General features: G+C 33.8%; 8 protein-coding genes across 8 annotated transcripts; 3 read left to right on the plus strand and 5 right to left on the minus strand. All coding sequences in view use genetic code 12, as the record gives it.

Moving 5' to 3' along the window:
• Positions 1–55: 55 nt before the first annotated feature.
• J8A68_000710 (cornichon family protein) lies at positions 56–627 on the minus strand (the record flags this gene model as incomplete). Its single annotated transcript, XM_049410414.1, has 2 exons — positions 56–452; positions 611–627. 2 exons carry the CDS (start codon positions 625–627, stop codon positions 56–58), a joined length of 414 nt encoding a protein of 137 aa, XP_049265922.1.
• Positions 628–1,080: 453 nt separating this feature from the next.
• Positions 1,081–4,989, minus strand: J8A68_000711 (uncharacterized protein; the record flags this gene model as incomplete). The annotated part of the gene is made up of 1 exon (XM_049410415.1): positions 1,081–4,989. One exon carries the CDS (start codon positions 4,987–4,989, stop codon positions 1,081–1,083), a length of 3,909 nt encoding a protein of 1,302 aa, XP_049265923.1.
• A 2,549-nt stretch (positions 4,990–7,538) lies between these two features.
• On the plus strand, positions 7,539–9,848 carry J8A68_000712 (uncharacterized protein; the record flags this gene model as incomplete). The annotated part of the gene is made up of 1 exon (XM_049410416.1): positions 7,539–9,848. The coding sequence occupies one exon, from the start codon at positions 7,539–7,541 to the stop codon at positions 9,846–9,848; it is 2,310 nt and encodes a 769-aa protein (XP_049265924.1).
• Positions 9,849–10,808: 960 nt separating this feature from the next.
• HHT1 (Hht1p) lies at positions 10,809–11,219 on the minus strand (the record flags this gene model as incomplete). Its single annotated transcript, XM_049410417.1, has 1 exon — positions 10,809–11,219. The coding sequence occupies one exon, from the start codon at positions 11,217–11,219 to the stop codon at positions 10,809–10,811; it is 411 nt and encodes a 136-aa protein (XP_049265925.1).
• A 1,206-nt stretch (positions 11,220–12,425) lies between these two features.
• FESUR1 (Fesur1p) lies at positions 12,426–13,055 on the minus strand (the record flags this gene model as incomplete). Its single annotated transcript, XM_049410418.1, has 1 exon — positions 12,426–13,055. The coding sequence occupies one exon, from the start codon at positions 13,053–13,055 to the stop codon at positions 12,426–12,428; it is 630 nt and encodes a 209-aa protein (XP_049265926.1).
• A 557-nt stretch (positions 13,056–13,612) lies between these two features.
• On the minus strand, positions 13,613–13,903 carry J8A68_000715 (uncharacterized protein; the record flags this gene model as incomplete). Its single annotated transcript, XM_049410419.1, has 1 exon — positions 13,613–13,903. One exon carries the CDS (start codon positions 13,901–13,903, stop codon positions 13,613–13,615), a length of 291 nt encoding a protein of 96 aa, XP_049265927.1.
• Positions 13,904–14,361: 458 nt separating this feature from the next.
• Positions 14,362–15,042, plus strand: YSA1 (ADP-ribose diphosphatase; the record flags this gene model as incomplete). The annotated part of the gene is made up of 1 exon (XM_049410420.1): positions 14,362–15,042. One exon carries the CDS (start codon positions 14,362–14,364, stop codon positions 15,040–15,042), a length of 681 nt encoding a protein of 226 aa, XP_049265928.1.
• Positions 15,043–15,271: 229 nt separating this feature from the next.
• Positions 15,272–17,476, plus strand: J8A68_000717 (uncharacterized protein; the record flags this gene model as incomplete). The annotated part of the gene is made up of 1 exon (XM_049410422.1): positions 15,272–17,476. One exon carries the CDS (start codon positions 15,272–15,274, stop codon positions 17,474–17,476), a length of 2,205 nt encoding a protein of 734 aa, XP_049265929.1.
• Between the last annotated feature and the right edge of the window lie 206 nt (positions 17,477–17,682).

Consider the following 17,682-nt stretch of genomic DNA (forward strand, 5'->3'; position numbering starts at 1 on the left):
TGTCATTCTCTCTCCTGGTGCCTTCTGGTTCTTCTTCTTTCTCTTGATATATCCCCTAACTGTCGTCATTGACAAGAGCCATGATCATTCTGTACAAGTAGAAGAAGAACATCAACAAGTGGAATCCCAATTTCAAGAAAGATTCCTTCTTATGTTTAGATAAAGTTCTAAAGATTTCGGTAGCATCCAATAAATGATTCTTGTTGATGAACTTGTTGATATTATAAGCAAACAATGGTAAGTTCAATAAGAATGGGAACCAATATCCATTGATTAAAAATAAGATAGTAAGGAATGCATGTAAACCAGCTTCTGGAAGGAACCATGGATTTAACTTATTACATAATTCAATTGGATTGATGTAATCACATTCCAAATCGGAATACATGATAGTGAAGAACACTTGTGAGAATAAGTTAACTGCGTTAACGACAACTGCAAGAATGAATATCCTAAATATGATTAATCGTTAGTATTTATTAACAATTGCTATCTGGAGATAACCCGATTTCTCCCTCGCGTGATGATTTGAAAAAAACCAGGCAAGTACCGTTCAGTATAAAAATCATCAACTGAGTCTATCCGTTACCATATGGGGGTGTATACATACCAGCTTTCTCCTGTCATTGTTGCTTTGTATAATTATATATCTATCTATATGATAAGAATAAACTCCTTCTGAGAAATTCTAGAAGGCTTTTCCGTTGAACGATTTTTTTTTTCGTTTGCTTTTGAAATTTTCGTCGACGAATTTTCAATCTCGTCTCAGAAGTAATTACTTGAGAAGGCTAGGGATGGTTTAGTTATGCATGGATTAGTTTGCTGTGATTTCTCATATGGACTGTGTCGGGTTTGATAGAGTAAAGAAGAAGTTGAAATACGAATCATCATGCTATTCTCAGCTTCTGCAGTAGTAAGCATCATCTAATATATCACCAACTCAATCCACTTTAAAAATTGGTTGCAAAAATTGGTTTTTCTATTGTTGCTCAAAATCGCCGACAGTGAACAAAACCTTCGATTACAAGTCTATTTATAACATTCACAAGATACAAAATACAATATACAATAAATAAATAACTACATATTGGTTTCAGCCGAAGATCTCCTTTGTTTGGCAAGCTCCCTTAAATAGGCTCTCTTTTCTTGAGTTATTTCATTCCCATCTAATTTAACCAATCTATAAAAACACAATATCAAGCTCTGTTCATATAACTCTCTTCTTCCAAGTGTATATCCAGAACAAAATTTACGATCTCTTTCATTCCAATCTCCCAGCTTTTTCAATGAATGATAATGGATTGAAAAATTCTCAATATCATCAACTGTTTCCAAATTGATCCCATTAACTTCATCAGGACTGAACATATATGGATAAAATTCCGTATTCATTGTATTCAATCTCACATCTAATGATATAAGTGATCTTCTTGAGGGATAAAGCGAGTCAGTTATATGTTGGAGCCTTTCAATATTATTGGAAACTAAACAGCATTTACGTAATCGTAAGTTTGCTAATCCGGAAATATCATGTAATTTATTAAAATTCAAATTCAAATCTTGAACATTGGGGAATACATGATGGAATTCTTGAGGAATTGATGTTAAATTGATAGCAGAAAGGGTTAATTTAGATACATATCGGAATTTTATTGTGGGTAATGCCTGTGATAATTGGATATTTCCTGATAAATCCAATACCTTGACATCTGGGACTGCTGAAAACAATGAATCAAGAATTTGTGGTGCCATTGCTTTACATGAAACTTCTTCAATTTTCTTTAATTCATTTATCCAATTAAGATTATGAAGATTTCTATTACCATCAATTCTTAAATATCTCAAACAAGGAAAACTTTCCAAATCCAACAGTTGTAAGTTATTAAACTTGACTGATAATTTCTTTAAATTCTTATGATAACCACTAGTTAATTCCGTCAAATTATTTTCTTCAAGATATAACACTCTTAATTCTGGTAAATTTTCAAGCCCACTAACAACTTCTAGTTTATTTTCATCCAAATATAGAGTAGCTAACTTAGGTAAATCAAACATTTGAAAATTCAAATGACCTGATAATCGATTCCCTGAAAGATCCAAATCAATTAAATGGACTAATCCGCCAATCCCATCAAGATTATTAATATTGTTCTGGGAAAGATTCAACGTGGTTAAATGCATACATTCTCTTAAATTACTCACTTGAGTAAACGCATTCCCACTAAGATTCAATCCTTGTAAATCAAATAATCTCCCAAATGAAGTCATATCATCTATTTCATTCTCCAGTAAATCCAATGCGAAGATTCCTGGTGGTATACCTGTCAAATATCTAATTTCATTCCTTGATAAATCAAGTGAACGTAAATTAGGTAATAATTGATCTAAATCTTTAACGTTATTCAAATTACATTGTGCAAGTGATATTTCATTCACATGTTCCCAGGAAATACCACTAGCGTTTGCAGATTCGAATATTTCATTAATGATTGAAATTAATTTCAGATTTGATTGAGAAAATGTGAAATCGGCATCTAATTGAGACATTCTAGTCACATCAATACCAACAGGACTGGTTTTTTCTTCTGATTCTGACGGTAAATGGAATGAAACTTCTAATTTATTATTACTATTTCTTCTTTTCGATGTCCAGGAAGGTCCCTTTTTCAAAATACTTTGATCTGGATGGCCACCATTTGGAGACGCATCATCATCGGTATTTCTGATAAATTTCGAATTTGTTGTTAAATCTTCTATTGATTCAAGAGTATTGAGGGATTTATTTTCATTGTTAGTGATGTTTGATTTAAGTTTCCATTTATGTTCCTTATCATCAAGTATCATATTCCCATATTCTGTAGGTAAATTTTCATCAGGCATGAGTCTTCCTTTAATCACATTCGATTTTTGATTCGGTTGTGAGTTCGATTGGGCCAAACGCAATTGAGAAGCATTTTTCCATCTAATGATTTCTTCATATGTAGCATCTTTATCTTGTAAATCAAAAGCAGTGGAATTCTGTTCCGCCATAGGACTCAAAATATCAGCACGAAGAACCTTGTTCTCTTCCTGAGCATGGGTATTGAAGATACGTACTTTCTCTTGGACTTTGCTATCTATAGGTTTATGTGGACTTTTCAATCTACTCTTTGTGTATCTATAAAAATCTAGCTTGGCACCATTGTGTTCTTTAGCATTTACCAGTTGTTCGTTCTTCTCCAAGCTGTTCTCCTCGTTATTGTCATCTTCTCCGTCAAAAGTATATTCTGAACCACTATGTGAAGATTGATATGGTGATTCCGTGTGATCGATGCTTTCTTTAGTATATGATGTATAATTCTTACTCATATTATCACTATCGTCAATCTTTTTAATATCACCATCATCATTCCCAAGCGATTCAAATCCACTAGTATAAGAAGCATATTCATTTTCACTTCCAACCTCATCCTCAATATGAGAGATTAACTTATTCGTTTTTGGTGTTGAAGTTGCAGTAGTTTGAGATCCTAATTTTGATTCATTGAAATTTGTACTATTTGACAATGTAAACCCTCTTCGTTTTATATTTTTGAATACATTGTCTGCATTCTTTTTATAGAAATCTTCATTATATGCTCCTGATTTTACAAAATTCTTAATACCTAAAGGATGATTCTCTTCATTTTTATTAGTGGATGATGGCCTACTAGGATTATTCTTGACTTCATTGATAGGAGTATTCATGTTTGATTTACCTTGTAGTTGTTCAAGTACTCCATTCAATCTTTCTTTAGTGTAGGTATCATATTGGGCATGATATAATTTCAATGGAGATTCTGGATTATTCAGTCTTGCTGGAGTCCTGCTCTTATCTTGTTCGAGAATATTTTCCAATTGTGTTGAATTCTCTTGGCTCAATTCTTTAGGAATACTCATTTGTTTAGTTATCATTGGTGTGGATATGTTTGTGGTGGTTGAGAGGGACTTGTTATTATGATTGTTATTACTCTCATCGTGAGAATCCATGGTATGAAATATATTTTGCATATTGTTAACGGGTTTACTATTCTGATTGTATTCATTGTTTACTCGTTTCCATGCGGGTGTTTCAGCCGATTGTAATTGTGAATGATGAATGATTGTATTGATACTACCAAGCTCTTTGTCAAAGTTAAATGAACTGAATTGAGGTTGGCTTGATCGTTTTGTTATTCTTACGGAAGAATTAAACTCCGATTCTCCTATTGGTTTTGGAGGACCATCTACGGAATACTTAAACTCGTCAGTATTTTGAGTGGGCCATTTGTCGTGTAATCCGTCAGGCATCCATGGAGGAGTGGCGCCCAGATTTGGTTTTTGTATAGTACTTGTCTTGAATGGTGGAGTATTTTCATTCTCTTCTTGTTGTGAGTTTTGACGTTGTAGCTGTTGTTGTAGAAGCTGGTTCTGTTGCTGTTGGTATTGGGATTGCGAATGCTCGCTTGTTGTCTCATCATCACTGACCATTGCAATTAATGAATTCTTGGTTTTAGCATTTGGATGAGATTTGTATTGGAAAGTATTTGGAACTGAAGGACCAGGTGAATCAAAAGTACGTTCTACAAACATTGAGCTTCTATTTCCAGAAAAATCGTGATTAGGAATATATTTCAAATGGTTTTGATAACCTCCATTGGATGGTTTGATATGTTCTGGTGATGATTGATCCAATATGGAAAGATTTGTTGGTTCTGAATTATTGGTTGGATATTCTGGAATCACTTGAAGTAAATGACCGTTATTGGAAGGGTGTGTGAATTCATTCTGTTTCTCCATAGTTTCAACCCTATCAGTGGCTGATGTAGGTGTATTTTCATCGGTGATATGGTTGACGCTGTGATCACTTTTGTTTGTTTGAGGATAACTGGCTACATCACTAAGTTTAGTTTCTTGAATAAAGGTGTTGATATCCATTCCTCCCATACTAACAACAGATGATGGAGCTTCCAGTACAACTCTAGTTGTCATTTGTAAAGCTTTCTTCTTTCTCTATACGGCCTTTTAAAAGTTCAAAGGTTACTGTTAAGAAAGGGTGTTGTAAAAAAAGGATCTATTGTTTACATTTTTCTGTTTTTGTTTTGTTTGTGGTTTTGAAAAAAACAAACGACATTTTCGGATCAGAGACATTTTTCAACAACGAAAAAGGAGACATTCTTGATCTGGAATAAACTGTCACAAAACCTGGCAGCTAATAACTCCGTGGTGGTCTGTTATGGAAGCTTTCAAGATCAATATCAAGACTTTAAGAAATGGTATTAATCAAGGGAGATATCCAAATGGGAGTGTGTGTAAATGTAAGCTATAAAAGAACTCCAGGTTTATGATACAGCTTACATTGATTGTAATCTCAATTTGACCAACGGAATTCTCGATTTCTCTCCGCCTGTCACAGGTTTGACTACATTCGCGCTATAGTTGTGACACCGCCCACCAATCAAAAAGAACGGTTTTTTGTGTAATGAAAAATATCTTCTACATTCACTAAACTTCACTTGAGTTAGGATAAGTATATATTGTAAGTATCATGAAAGTAAGGTATTTTCTAAAACCATATGGGAATGATCATTTATATAAAAAAAGGTCAAAAAGCCCCGTTAAAACACATAGTTACCCAGTAAAAGCGTTTATTCACGGTTCGTCGTTTTGTTTTGTGTAATATCCATGGTAAAAAAATATTATTTTTTATTTAAAATCCCATTGTTCTTCATGCAAGTTTATGCACAAATCTTTTGTTTTGCGTGTACTGTTCAAATTTTTATTTTTTTTGTGGGTATTTACAGATCGTCGACAAAAAAAGATTTGTTTTGATTTATTCACCACTTTTCTTTCTTCCTTTTCTTAACAAATACCACTTATTTAGAGTCAATTAACATCAATCCATCAAATAATGACATTAATCAATCACTGGGAAGAACGCAGGATGTCTATATGCACTTTTTTTGGTGCAACAGATACGTTTTTCAAAAATTGGAATAGTTAAGTGTATTTTGATAGTTTTTTGATAATTTAGGAGAGATAACTTCACAGAAACTTCCATCTTCCAGAGAACTACATACTACCAGCCCTGTTTAACACTTAATATTGCCGTAACTACTTCTTTAACAAGTTGTTCTTCTAGTTTTAGTTTTAATGGAGCCTTCATCGTCGATTTTTCTATATTTATAGGCTGTTTTCTCTCCATTTATTGAAAATCCCCAATCTCTCATGACAGATTGAAGTAGAAATGACATTTTGTTGTCCAATGAGATGGAAATGCGATTACTGGGACGTATGTTAGCATGTTGTATGTGTATGCTCGCATGTTTGTATGTCTTTGCATGTTTTCTAGCACATTTAAGTATGTTCCGGATGTTTCAGGATGTTTCCTGGCACATTGAGGTATGTTTCCGTATGCTTTGGATGTTTCTACGTATGTTTAGTATGTTTAAAATGGATGTTTCTATATGCTTTTGATTTAACTTCATCACTTTACAGTGTTTGTCTTAGTATTTTACAGATTTTTTTCACACTTAACACTTTTTCTACTAACACTGAACGAGAAGATTATTTTTTGAGCTTTACTATTGCTCGTTGTTCTTTTTCTAAAAAATAATTTTATTTTTTATGCTTTTGTGTAACAAAAATGCGACGAACGGTGAATAAAACATTTTGGGGCATAGTTACCGTATATTGACTGTTATCTATTAAAACGTTAAATAGTGAAAGATTGGATCTTCTTTTTTTCGCAACCACACGACAATTTCGATGCAACGCATTATCAGAGAATACTTATGAAAACACAGCTCAATAAGAGAATTGGTTGGAGGAAAGTATTCATTTCTATTGGATAGTTGTCTTATGATATTTTTAATTTACCATTTGAATAAAATATAAACTTGTAATTGCAATTAATTTGTATGGCTGAGAATTTATTTATTTATTTCTCTGATCATCTTCTTTTTCTTCTTCCCCCATATTTCATTTTATTTAAAACAATCCCCCTTTTAAAAAAAATATTAAGCAGAGAAGAATTCCATCAAGTTAAAAAATTAAAACACAAAAAAAAAAAAAGAGAAAAACCTCAAAATTCTCTTTAATTTAATCATTTTCATTTTCAATCATTTCATTCAACTTCCTTTTGATTATTAATATTTTTCAATTGATTTAGAAATTATCAATTTGGTGATTTTTTGTGTTTTTTAGTTGAAATTAGTTGACTTGATTGGTACAACTATATTTAAAGTCATTTGTTTTAACCCAACCCATATTTTTGGCAGTGCTGCTTTTTTTTTTATTGTGTTTTTGGTTACTTAAACTGATTTTTCATTTTTAATTTTATATTTTAATTTATTTGTATTTCAAGTTAAAGTTGAATTGATTTTATTGATGTGTTTTTAAAAAGGATTGAATTTGAAAGTTTTGTTAACCCTCATTTATTTTAAATATACAATCCCCCCCATATTATTAGTATATTACTGCATTTAAGTATATCCCCTAAAGGCCATTGATAACAGATACATTTCATTTGACAAGGCAGAATGTCATATATATCCAATCAAGATGATTATCATACATCATCAAGTTCAAATACAGCCCAGTCCTTAGCATCAAACTATCAAGGTTCTACTACAACTAGTACAGAACAACCACCACAACTGCTGCCACAACTGCTGCCACAGCAGCAACAACAAGTACAATCTCAATCTCCTATGGTTAATCCTGGATCTGCTCCTAATACCCCTACAAGAACTACTACAGTCCCTAAAGCTACAATTAACCCCAGTGCTACCACATCAAATACTGCAAGTCATCAACATCAACAGGAACAAGAATTATTATCTGGTTATACAGTGCCTAACCCTCCTGTATCAACTCAACAATCAAGTGTTATAGCTGCCGCAGCTGCTGCTGCATCCACATCTGAATTAGATCAATCTCCTACTGGTCCTAACGCTGGTGAAATTGAAAAACCAAGGACGTTATGGATGGGAGATTTAGATCCTTGGTTAGATGAACAAGGAATTGTTGATCTTTGGTGGAATATACTACAAAAGAAAGTTACAGTTAAAATAATAAGACCTAAAATAACTAAACCTGATCCTAATTATCAAGGTTTAACTAATTCAGGATATTGCTTTGTAGAATTTGAATCTTTTGAAGATGCTCAACAAGCCCTTTCATTAAATGGACAATTATTACCTGATGTTGCCATGCCATCACAACAAAATTTCCCAAATAATCCAGATAATCAAAAGAAATATTTCCGATTGAATTGGGCAAGTGGTGCAACATTAACCGCTCCAATTGTTCAATCTCCTGAATATTCATTATTTGTTGGTGATTTATCAGCATCAACTACTGAAGCTCATTTATTAGCATTCTTTCAGAAAAATTTCCCCAATTCAATTAAAACTGTCAGAGTTATGACTGATCCAATATCTGGAAAATCAAGATGTTTTGGATTTGTTAGATTTACTGATGAACTGGAAAGACAAAGAGCATTGGTTGAAATGAATGGGGTTTGGTTTGCAGGTAGACCATTAAGAGTTGCATTAGCAACTCCTAGAACTAATACCAGAAATAAATATTTAAACCCTCAACAGCAACAACAACAAGATTATGGTTTAGGTCTTGGAGGTCCACCTCCTGGATCGGGTGCACCACCACCTTCTCAAGCACCTCCAAATGTTGGACAACAAGAAATGATGTATATGTCACCCGTGCCTCCTCCAATGCCTCCACCAAGTGGATCAGGACAAATGAGAAATGCTCCTTTGTATGGATATTATGGAAATCAACAATCTCTAGATATGTTACAACAACAAGCCGAAATGGAAGCATATGGTGGTGGTGGAGTTGGAGGTGGTGGAGGAATGGGGATGGACTTAATGACAAGTCCTTCACAGCAATTGTCACAACAATTAGGTCCTGGTGGTCAATCAAATGCTCAACAGCCATTTGCTGATCCTAATAACACCACAGTTTTTGTCGGTGGATTATCTTCGGAAGTCACTGAACCTACATTATTCACATTATTTAAACCGTTTGGAATTATTCAACAAGTGAAAATCCCTCCCGGGAAGAATTGTGGATTTGTGAAATATTCAACTCGAGAAGAAGCTGAAGAAGCCATTGCTGCAATGCAAGGATTCATCATCGGTGGGAATAGAGTTAGATTAAGTTGGGGACGAGTTTCAGCCGCTAATAAGAAATTCCAACAACAACAACAGCTGCAACAACAACATCACCATCATCAACAACAACAACAGCAAGTTGCACAAATGCAAGTCGCAGCCGCATTATCAATGGGATTAGATCCAAATATGGCAGCAGCAATGGGTGTTCCATATCCCCCACCACCAATTCCTCCACAGGGAAGTGCTGGCGGTGGACCGCCCCCACCACAAATGGGTTCAATGCCTACTCATCCAATGGGTATGCCCCATCCTCCACCAACATCCATACACCATCCATTCCAAGACATGTCAAAAGATTCCGATTCGTCCTATGATTCAAGAAATACAGCATTGTCTCCACCGTTTTATATCCCTCTACATGGACATCCACCACCACCTCCTCCTCCACATCATAGTGGTCCTCCTCCTCCACATGGAATTCATGCTGGTCCGCCTATGGAGTTTATGTATCCTCCAACTGTCCCCGATGAAGATTTTATCAATGCGATGAGAGGGGTGAATTTGGATGATAGTGAGTATGTTGATGAAAGTGGAAGATATTCGCGGTTTGAAGAGCAGGATGATGGGGGAAGTGGGGGAGAAGATAATGATGGAGGGAATGATGGGTTGGAAACCCAACAAGAGAATGGAAATGATGAGAATAAGGAATAGTGTTGATTATATGGTGGATATTTGATTTTTTTATTCATGTTTGATTTTATGTTTTATAATAATGATAATAATGATGATGAAAATTTTTCTTTTTATTAATTTATTAACTTATTGTGTGTTTTTGGAATGGTGATGATGGTGATTATTTATCTAATGATTTTTAAGGTGATGTTTTATTTGAATTAGTTTTCGCTACATTGATATTTGATTTTTTGATTTTTATAATATTTGTATATTTGTTTTTGGTTACCTACAATTTGTTTCATTTACTTTTTGATTATCTATCTTGTTTGTTTTGTCTTTTATTGTTTTGTTATATATATAGGAAAGAATTTGATTTACTTTTACGACTGTTTCTTAGAGTTGTGGGCGGGATTGGTTGTGTAACCATTGCTTTCAACAGAACGGCGCTTATAGGTGCAATGTTTCAATATCGGTGGCTGTATCGGGATTCTAGGCACAGCTCACAAAGAAACTACACAATAAACTGGAAGAGAATATAGATATTGGCCCATTCGAGATTAATTGGGTTCTGTCACGAGTAGGCTGTTTTTCAAGCGGTTTTCACGATGCTTGCGCTGATCTTCTTTTCTACATTCTCTGTTGCAACTTTCATATTGCCACACGCTGAGATTGAAGGACAGCATTGAATCCGGTTGTTCAGACTCGGTGGCAATTTCTCTAGTTAGCTCTACTTGCTCGTTTAGTTGCCACCCCTTTCCCTTAAACTACAAACGGTACAAATACACGCTTCTACAAACGCCCCCATTATACTCAAGAAACAAAACTTATCATTCAAATAAGACTAAGCAATATAAAGAAATAAAAGGAAACTAACCGTTTGGTAAGATAAAATAACGAGAAATTATACAATAAAATTACTTATAACCAAATAACCAAAAATACAAAAAACACCAGATAAAGGGATAACCAATCTAAAAATCAGGGTAATCAAATTCCCTAAGATCTTTCACCTCTTAATCTTCTTGCTAATTGAATATCTTTCTTTTGAATAGTGACTCTCTTGGCATGAATAGCACACAAGTTTGTATCTTCAAATAAGGAAACTAAATAAGCTTCAACAGCTTCTTGTAAAGCACCAATAGCACTACTTTGGAATCTTAAATCAGATTTGAAATCTTGAGCAATTTCTCTAACTAATCTTTGAAATGGTAATTTTCTAATCAATAATTCAGTAGATTTTTGAAATCTTCTAATTTCTCTTAAAGCAACAGTACCTGGCTTATATCTATGAGGTTTCTTGACACCACCAGAAACTGGAGCTGACTTTCTTGCTGCCTTGGAGGCAAGTTGTTTTCTTGGAGCCTTACCACCAGTAGACTTTCTTGCTGTTTGTTTAGTTCTAGCCATCTTTGTTGTTGTATATTAAATTTGTGTATCAAACTTAAAGAGAAAAGAAAAAGATCTAGAAAAAAAAAGGGGGTGGAAATGGTGATAGTTTTGAAGATTTTTGTATTAAGAAATTGTGTGTGTACTAACCAGAAACTCGTGGTGGTAAGGAAGTGAGAGTAAGTTGAATTGTGTGAGTGAGGCAATTTAGTTTTGGTCACATGATTATAAAATCCTGCCTTATATAAATGTCATGCCAAAAATGATGGTAAGAAAAAATCATTTTTTATTGTTGACTTGAGAATTGCGTAGTTTAATTAGTGTAGGACAGAAAATCAGATTTTTTTTTCTGTTGCTCCATTTTTTATTTAATTTAATTTAACCGAGACAGAAAAAATATTATAAATATGACTTCCTAATCGGGAAAGGTGATTGCAACTTTGACAACCTTGCTAGAATATACCTTCTTGTCTTCTTAAGAGCTTACAAACTATTACTGAGAGTTGCTTTACTAAGCAAATCACCCTGGAGGCTATTGAGTGATGCTTCTACTTATTTCTCTATTGTAGTAACTATTTTCTGACACAAGTAAGCGATTGTGAATTTTTTTGAAGATTTTTGATCAAAAAGTGTGCTTGTTCGAGGTTTGGCCAGTTTAAATCTTCCACATGTAATACAAGTGGATAGAAAGCTGGTTTATAATACCGATAAAGTACTGCTATATTGTAAAATATTTTGAATATTTCTTAAAAAGATACTCGACTTTTCAGGCTGTTTGTCAACAACCTTTCACATGTCACATATTGAGGTCAGGCATATCTCAAAATATAAAGAAAGGAGGAATATTTGTAGCTTTACAAATAGAATTGCGTTTCAGTTTAGTATTCGAAGCTACCATTTTCAAGTAGTTAGTGCCTACTAGGAGTATTTCATTTGATGAGAGAAATATTTACTGGTCAACTCAAGCGCAGTCTGTTAGCAATTTTCGAACTTGATTAAACATTAAAATATGCTGCTACAAATTTAATCCACTTTATCACCGAATGATATCTCATTAAAAGACTAGTTAATAAAAAGACTATACATGACCAACGAGAAAGAACCTATCAAGCGTATTGTACTTCAAATAAGCGAGGGGCCCTTTGAAATCCTTGAACAGTCTCCTCTCCTGTCATCTGTGCAATATAATATACAAAATAAAAAATAACATGCAAGAACAGTTGAAACCTAACTTCTGTACCATAATCTTGTGATTCTTGTACTCATCATCTTCTTTTGTAATTGGAAAACACCATACATCAAAGCTTCAGCAGTTGGAGGACAACCTGGAACATAAATATCAACAGGTACAATTCTATCACATCCTCTAACAACAGAATAAGAATAATGGTAATAACCACCACCATTAGCACAAGAACCCATAGAAATAACCCATCTTGGATCTGGCATTTGATCATAAACTTGTCTCAAAGCTGGAGCCATCTTATTAGTTAAAGTACCTGCAACAATCATAATATCCGATTGACGTGGAGAAGCTCTGAAAATAATACCCAATCTATCTTGATCATATCTTGGAGCAGAGACATGCATCATTTCGACGGCACAACAAGCTAAACCGAAAGTAACTGGCCAAAATGAGGATTTTCTAGCCCAGTTTGCAATCATATCTAATGAAGTTAATGCATAATCAATAGGACTTGAAGCCGTCTTTTCTGACATTAATGGGAAATCAGTAGCTAATGGTTTTGGAGTTAATTCTTTTGTAGAAACATAACGAGTAGCAGTATATGGAATGACTGATAATGGTTTCAAGTGTCCTACTTGATTTAACATGGATTTTCTGACTATTGAGTACATTATGTGTGTGTGTTTATATATGTATATGATGATAAATAAAATGAAGTCTAAATGATACAGACTTTTGATTTTAGAATAAATTAAAGGTGAATTAGAATTACAATTGGGTTCGTGGGGGGATGTATAACTCAACTTCTTCAAAACGTTTGAACCTACTTTTCTTTCTATTGATGGTTACTTTTTTTCACCTCTGTTTTTTTTTTGGTTTAGTGGGAAGAAAAAGTGATCAGCAAAAATTTATTGATGGTGATTGGATACGACATTTTTAACTGGTGGAATATCGCGCGACATTGTCTACTAATTATGGATTTACATATTGAATGGGAGAAATCATTGGGGCTATATATATAACCTTGGCTCTTAAATCTATTCTAACTTATAATACAAAGATTTAACTAAGGAGAGCAGGAAGTATTTTCTTTAAGCATGTTGAACAGTTTAGAGAAACCTTTAAATTTTTCAGTTTCGTTTCGTTTTTAGACCATTCAATAAATATTGATTAACCACTATGCTTAGGAGGGTATCCTCCTCTTCTATCAACGACTGTCAGACGAGCTTTATTGAATTATTCCATCTAAATATTGCTTGATTCTTTCTAATATATCTTGTTTAACATCTTCCGGTACCAATTCTTCTGCTTTTGGTTTTACAAATGAAAACAATTGATCAAAATTTTGTTCATTTTCATTCAATTCTCGATTAGCAATTTGTGATACTTTATCAAACCATCCTGATTCATATAATTGTAATTTTAGTTGTTTATTTATTAAATCATAATTTCCTGATGATATTAAATGTTCTTGAATCTTTGCTTTTATTTGATTTAATTCTTCTTGTTCTTTTGTCATGATCTGATATTAAGTGCTTTCTGGTTGAAGTTATACAGAGTTTGGTGTTGACTGTTTAGTGTACTTGCAATGATATGTTTGTGTACAAGCACTTGTATTGGTGGTCTTTTTGGGGGATGATGCAACAAGATTTTCTTGGTGCTTCGATGTTTGCATTCAAGCGAATTTGCGAATTTGGTGAACAATTTCTTCTTTGCGAATTTGGTGAACAATTTCGAATGCAAAACCTCCTTTCCATTTCCAAATAAATTAAAATATTCCAATTGCTTTATCAAATGATAGAAGTCTATTTAAATGATTGCTCCGAACAAGCTTTGTTAGGGATGTACACGGTCATGTCTAACAAATATTTGTTCTTATTTGACTTGCAATCAATAGCAAGTGTTAACTATTCGGTTGCTGATTTTTTCTTGTGCCCAAGCGACGACCCCCTATCAAATCTACATTCTTCACGCTTTATGTTTAAATTAGTTTCAAAATCATTAAGATTTATCCGTCGTCGTTCAATGGCTTCTTCAATCGTTAAAGCATCTCCATTTAAGGCTAAGATTACTTCAATTGAACCTCTTGAACAAGGAAAATGGATTCAAACAAGAAAAATCAATTATCAAGACCCTGATGGTAAAGATCGGGAATGGGAAATGGCAGTAAGGGTAACTAGAAGTGAAACAACTAATATTGATGCAGTATCTATTGTGTCTGTATTACATAGTGAAACAAAACCAAAACAAATTGTTCTTGTTAAACAATTTCGTCCACCTACTGAAAAGGTTATAATTGAATTACCAGCAGGATTAATTGATCCTCATGAAACAATTGAATCTACTGCTGTTAGAGAATTAATTGAAGAAACTGGATATCATGGTACCTTTAGAAAGAAGTCTAGAGTAATGTTTAGTGATCCAGGATTAACTAATGCCAATATGGTTTTAGCATACGTTGATGTTGATTTAAATGATCCAAAGAATCAAAATCCTCAACCTCAATTAGAACCTGGGGAATATATAATTACATTTACTTTACCTTTAGATAATTTATTAGAAGAATTGGAAACAATAATGAAACAAGAAGATTGTAATGTTGATGCGAGATTGTATCATTTTGCTGTTGGTTTAGAATTAGCAAAACAATATTTGTAAAATCCCCACACCCTACAAATCAACTCAGCCCAACCCAACCTCCAAAACCATATAATCTATTCTATAAATTGATAGTTAAGTAAGTAATTTAGAAGGGTATACAGACACCACCAGAAAAAAGAATTCTTATATAAAGTCAATCCCCAAACTTTTCAATTTTTCTTTCCGAGAGTAATTTAATTTAATTTTTGTTGACTCTTTTTCTTTCTTGATTCAAATATAATTAATTATGACAGATAACAATAACGACAACGAACCCAAAATCTGTTGTTTCTGTTTAGGAACTGAAACTGATATCCCACCCTTTGGTGAATTAAAAGATGGAAAAGATTTCCTTCATCCATGTTCTACTTGTTCATTGATTGCCCATAGAAAATGNGATATCCCACCCTTTGGTGAATTAAAAGATGGAAAAGATTTCCTTCATCCATGTTCTACTTGTTCATTGATTGCCCATAGAAAATGTTTATTAGATTGGTTCAATTCAATCCCGGTAGATAAATTACATATAGTACATACAAGACATGGAGAAATACGTCTGAGACCAAGATCACTGGGTGATGCCCATATGGATGATATTGGTGTGGGGGCACCGGCACCACAGGAAAATCTGAATCATATAAACATAAATATATCTTCACGGGCAATTTCCAATTGGTTACGAAGTATGTCCAGTAATGGAAACAACAATGACACTCATGGTGAAGAAAATACCGACAATGAAAGCGACCACGATTTTAGTAATGAAATAGATAGACTTATTCCAATACCAGGTTCATATCCCGAAAGTGAAGATCACATGTCTCCACCACCTGGCCCCAATTATGAATTACGTAAATATTTACACCTTCGTCCTAAAAGCAAGAAAGATGATTATCTTGCCTATATTGTGGCACCTTGTCCTCAATGTAAACAAGACATTATATTTACAATGTATAAATCCAAATTATTAGCATTCCATACCCGTATTAAATCAATGATAACCACTACTATTGAATCAACAGGGATATTTGTGGTTATTACTTCGGCAATCACGGGTATTCTCTCAATGGGATATATCGGATTAACTTCATGTGGAATGAAAATGATGGATTGTATAGTCCCAGGTCCATTATTAGTACAAACCTTAAGAGTAAATGATCAAAATTCTTATGGTCCATTATCTCGATTATTGTTTGGAAATCCAAGTAGTTATTCAATTGATAATTTGGAACAAGCATTAGCAAAGGGACTTATTGATCCAATTAAGTTTTCTCGTATGCCACTTTTGCCACTTGTGTTATATCGTGCAAGATGTTCTTCGATTTTGGATTGTTTCTTTGGGAAAAATAGAGCAAATTCATGGTATACAGAATTAATGATTGCCGGATATTTTTCATCTTGGGGTAATCATGAATTACTAAAGGGGATATTCCGTAATTTAAAAAATCAATCGATAGACATTTTCAAGAAACCAAGTTTAGCATTAAATGGAATAAATCTATTGAAAGGAATTAATTTATGGAAAACCAACAATATAATCTCGATGTTAGTCCCATTGCGTTGGGTGTACGATATAATCTACAGGTTGACCATAAACCGAGCATACTTCCAAATGACTTTGTCCACCCGTCCTCGAGATATTGCCAATCGATCAACTGCTGAACAATTTGAAAAATTAGAAAAACTTAGAAGTGATACGATAGAATTATCTGTACGTCTCAGCGAGGCCAGCTCATTATGTTCCGAACATGTCAAGATGCAGACAAAGGATTTCTTCATTAACAAAATACCCATTATCTCGTCTGTCTATAAATATATTAAAAGCAAGATTATGTTTTTTAGGCATTTTGGATCTTATTCGTTTTATTATACCAGGATGAGAATGTTTTTGGGGTTACATTATACATTAGCAAGTTTTAGAAATGATTATTCAACAAGTTGGACAGTTCAATCAAGAACAATGTTTGCATTAACCACGATACTATGGCCATATATCTCCTCGAAAGTAGGTAGTATCCTTGCACCCTTAGTTTCAAAATATCTAGTCAACCAAAAACTCATCCCTGAGAAACATATCTTGTTGAGTAATATAGCTGGTCTTGTCACAGTCGCAATCATTAGTGAATTGATAAAATTCTATCTTTCCAGAATAAAAGCAAAACAAATGACACAAATCAATGCCCTAAGTTTCGATAATGTGGAAGATATAAGAGAAATCACCCAGAGGATATATGGTGGTTTGCAAGATGAAACGGATCATTATGAAAGTGAAGAAGAAGACGACGACGAACATTATCGTCATTATGATTACGATAATGATGATTACGACGATGATGATTATCCTCATGACGGGCATCGTCTTAGCTTTATTCTTGAAGATGATGATGGTTCGGACGAGGAAGCGGACATCGAATTGGCGGGATTTAGAGCAGCATTTGCAACAGCATTTTAGTTGGTTTGTTTGTACGAGTTCATGAATATATTTGCGTCGATTGTAGATTTATTTTATTAGCATTTTGTAGTTTGTATCTATGTACCGATTTAGCATTGATCGATACCAATGCACAAACCCTCGCTCGTCAAAATTTAGTTAAATCTATAGTGGAAATACAGAAGTTAATTATAATAAAAATACATACTTAGAATACATACATGTAC

The sequence above is a fragment of the Hemisphaericaspora subhashii genome (genome assembly GCF_019202705.1).
Source record: "Hemisphaericaspora subhashii strain CBS 10753 chromosome Unknown scaffold5, whole genome shotgun sequence".
NCBI classification, from domain to species: Eukaryota; Fungi; Ascomycota; class Pichiomycetes; order Serinales; family Debaryomycetaceae; genus Hemisphaericaspora; species Hemisphaericaspora subhashii.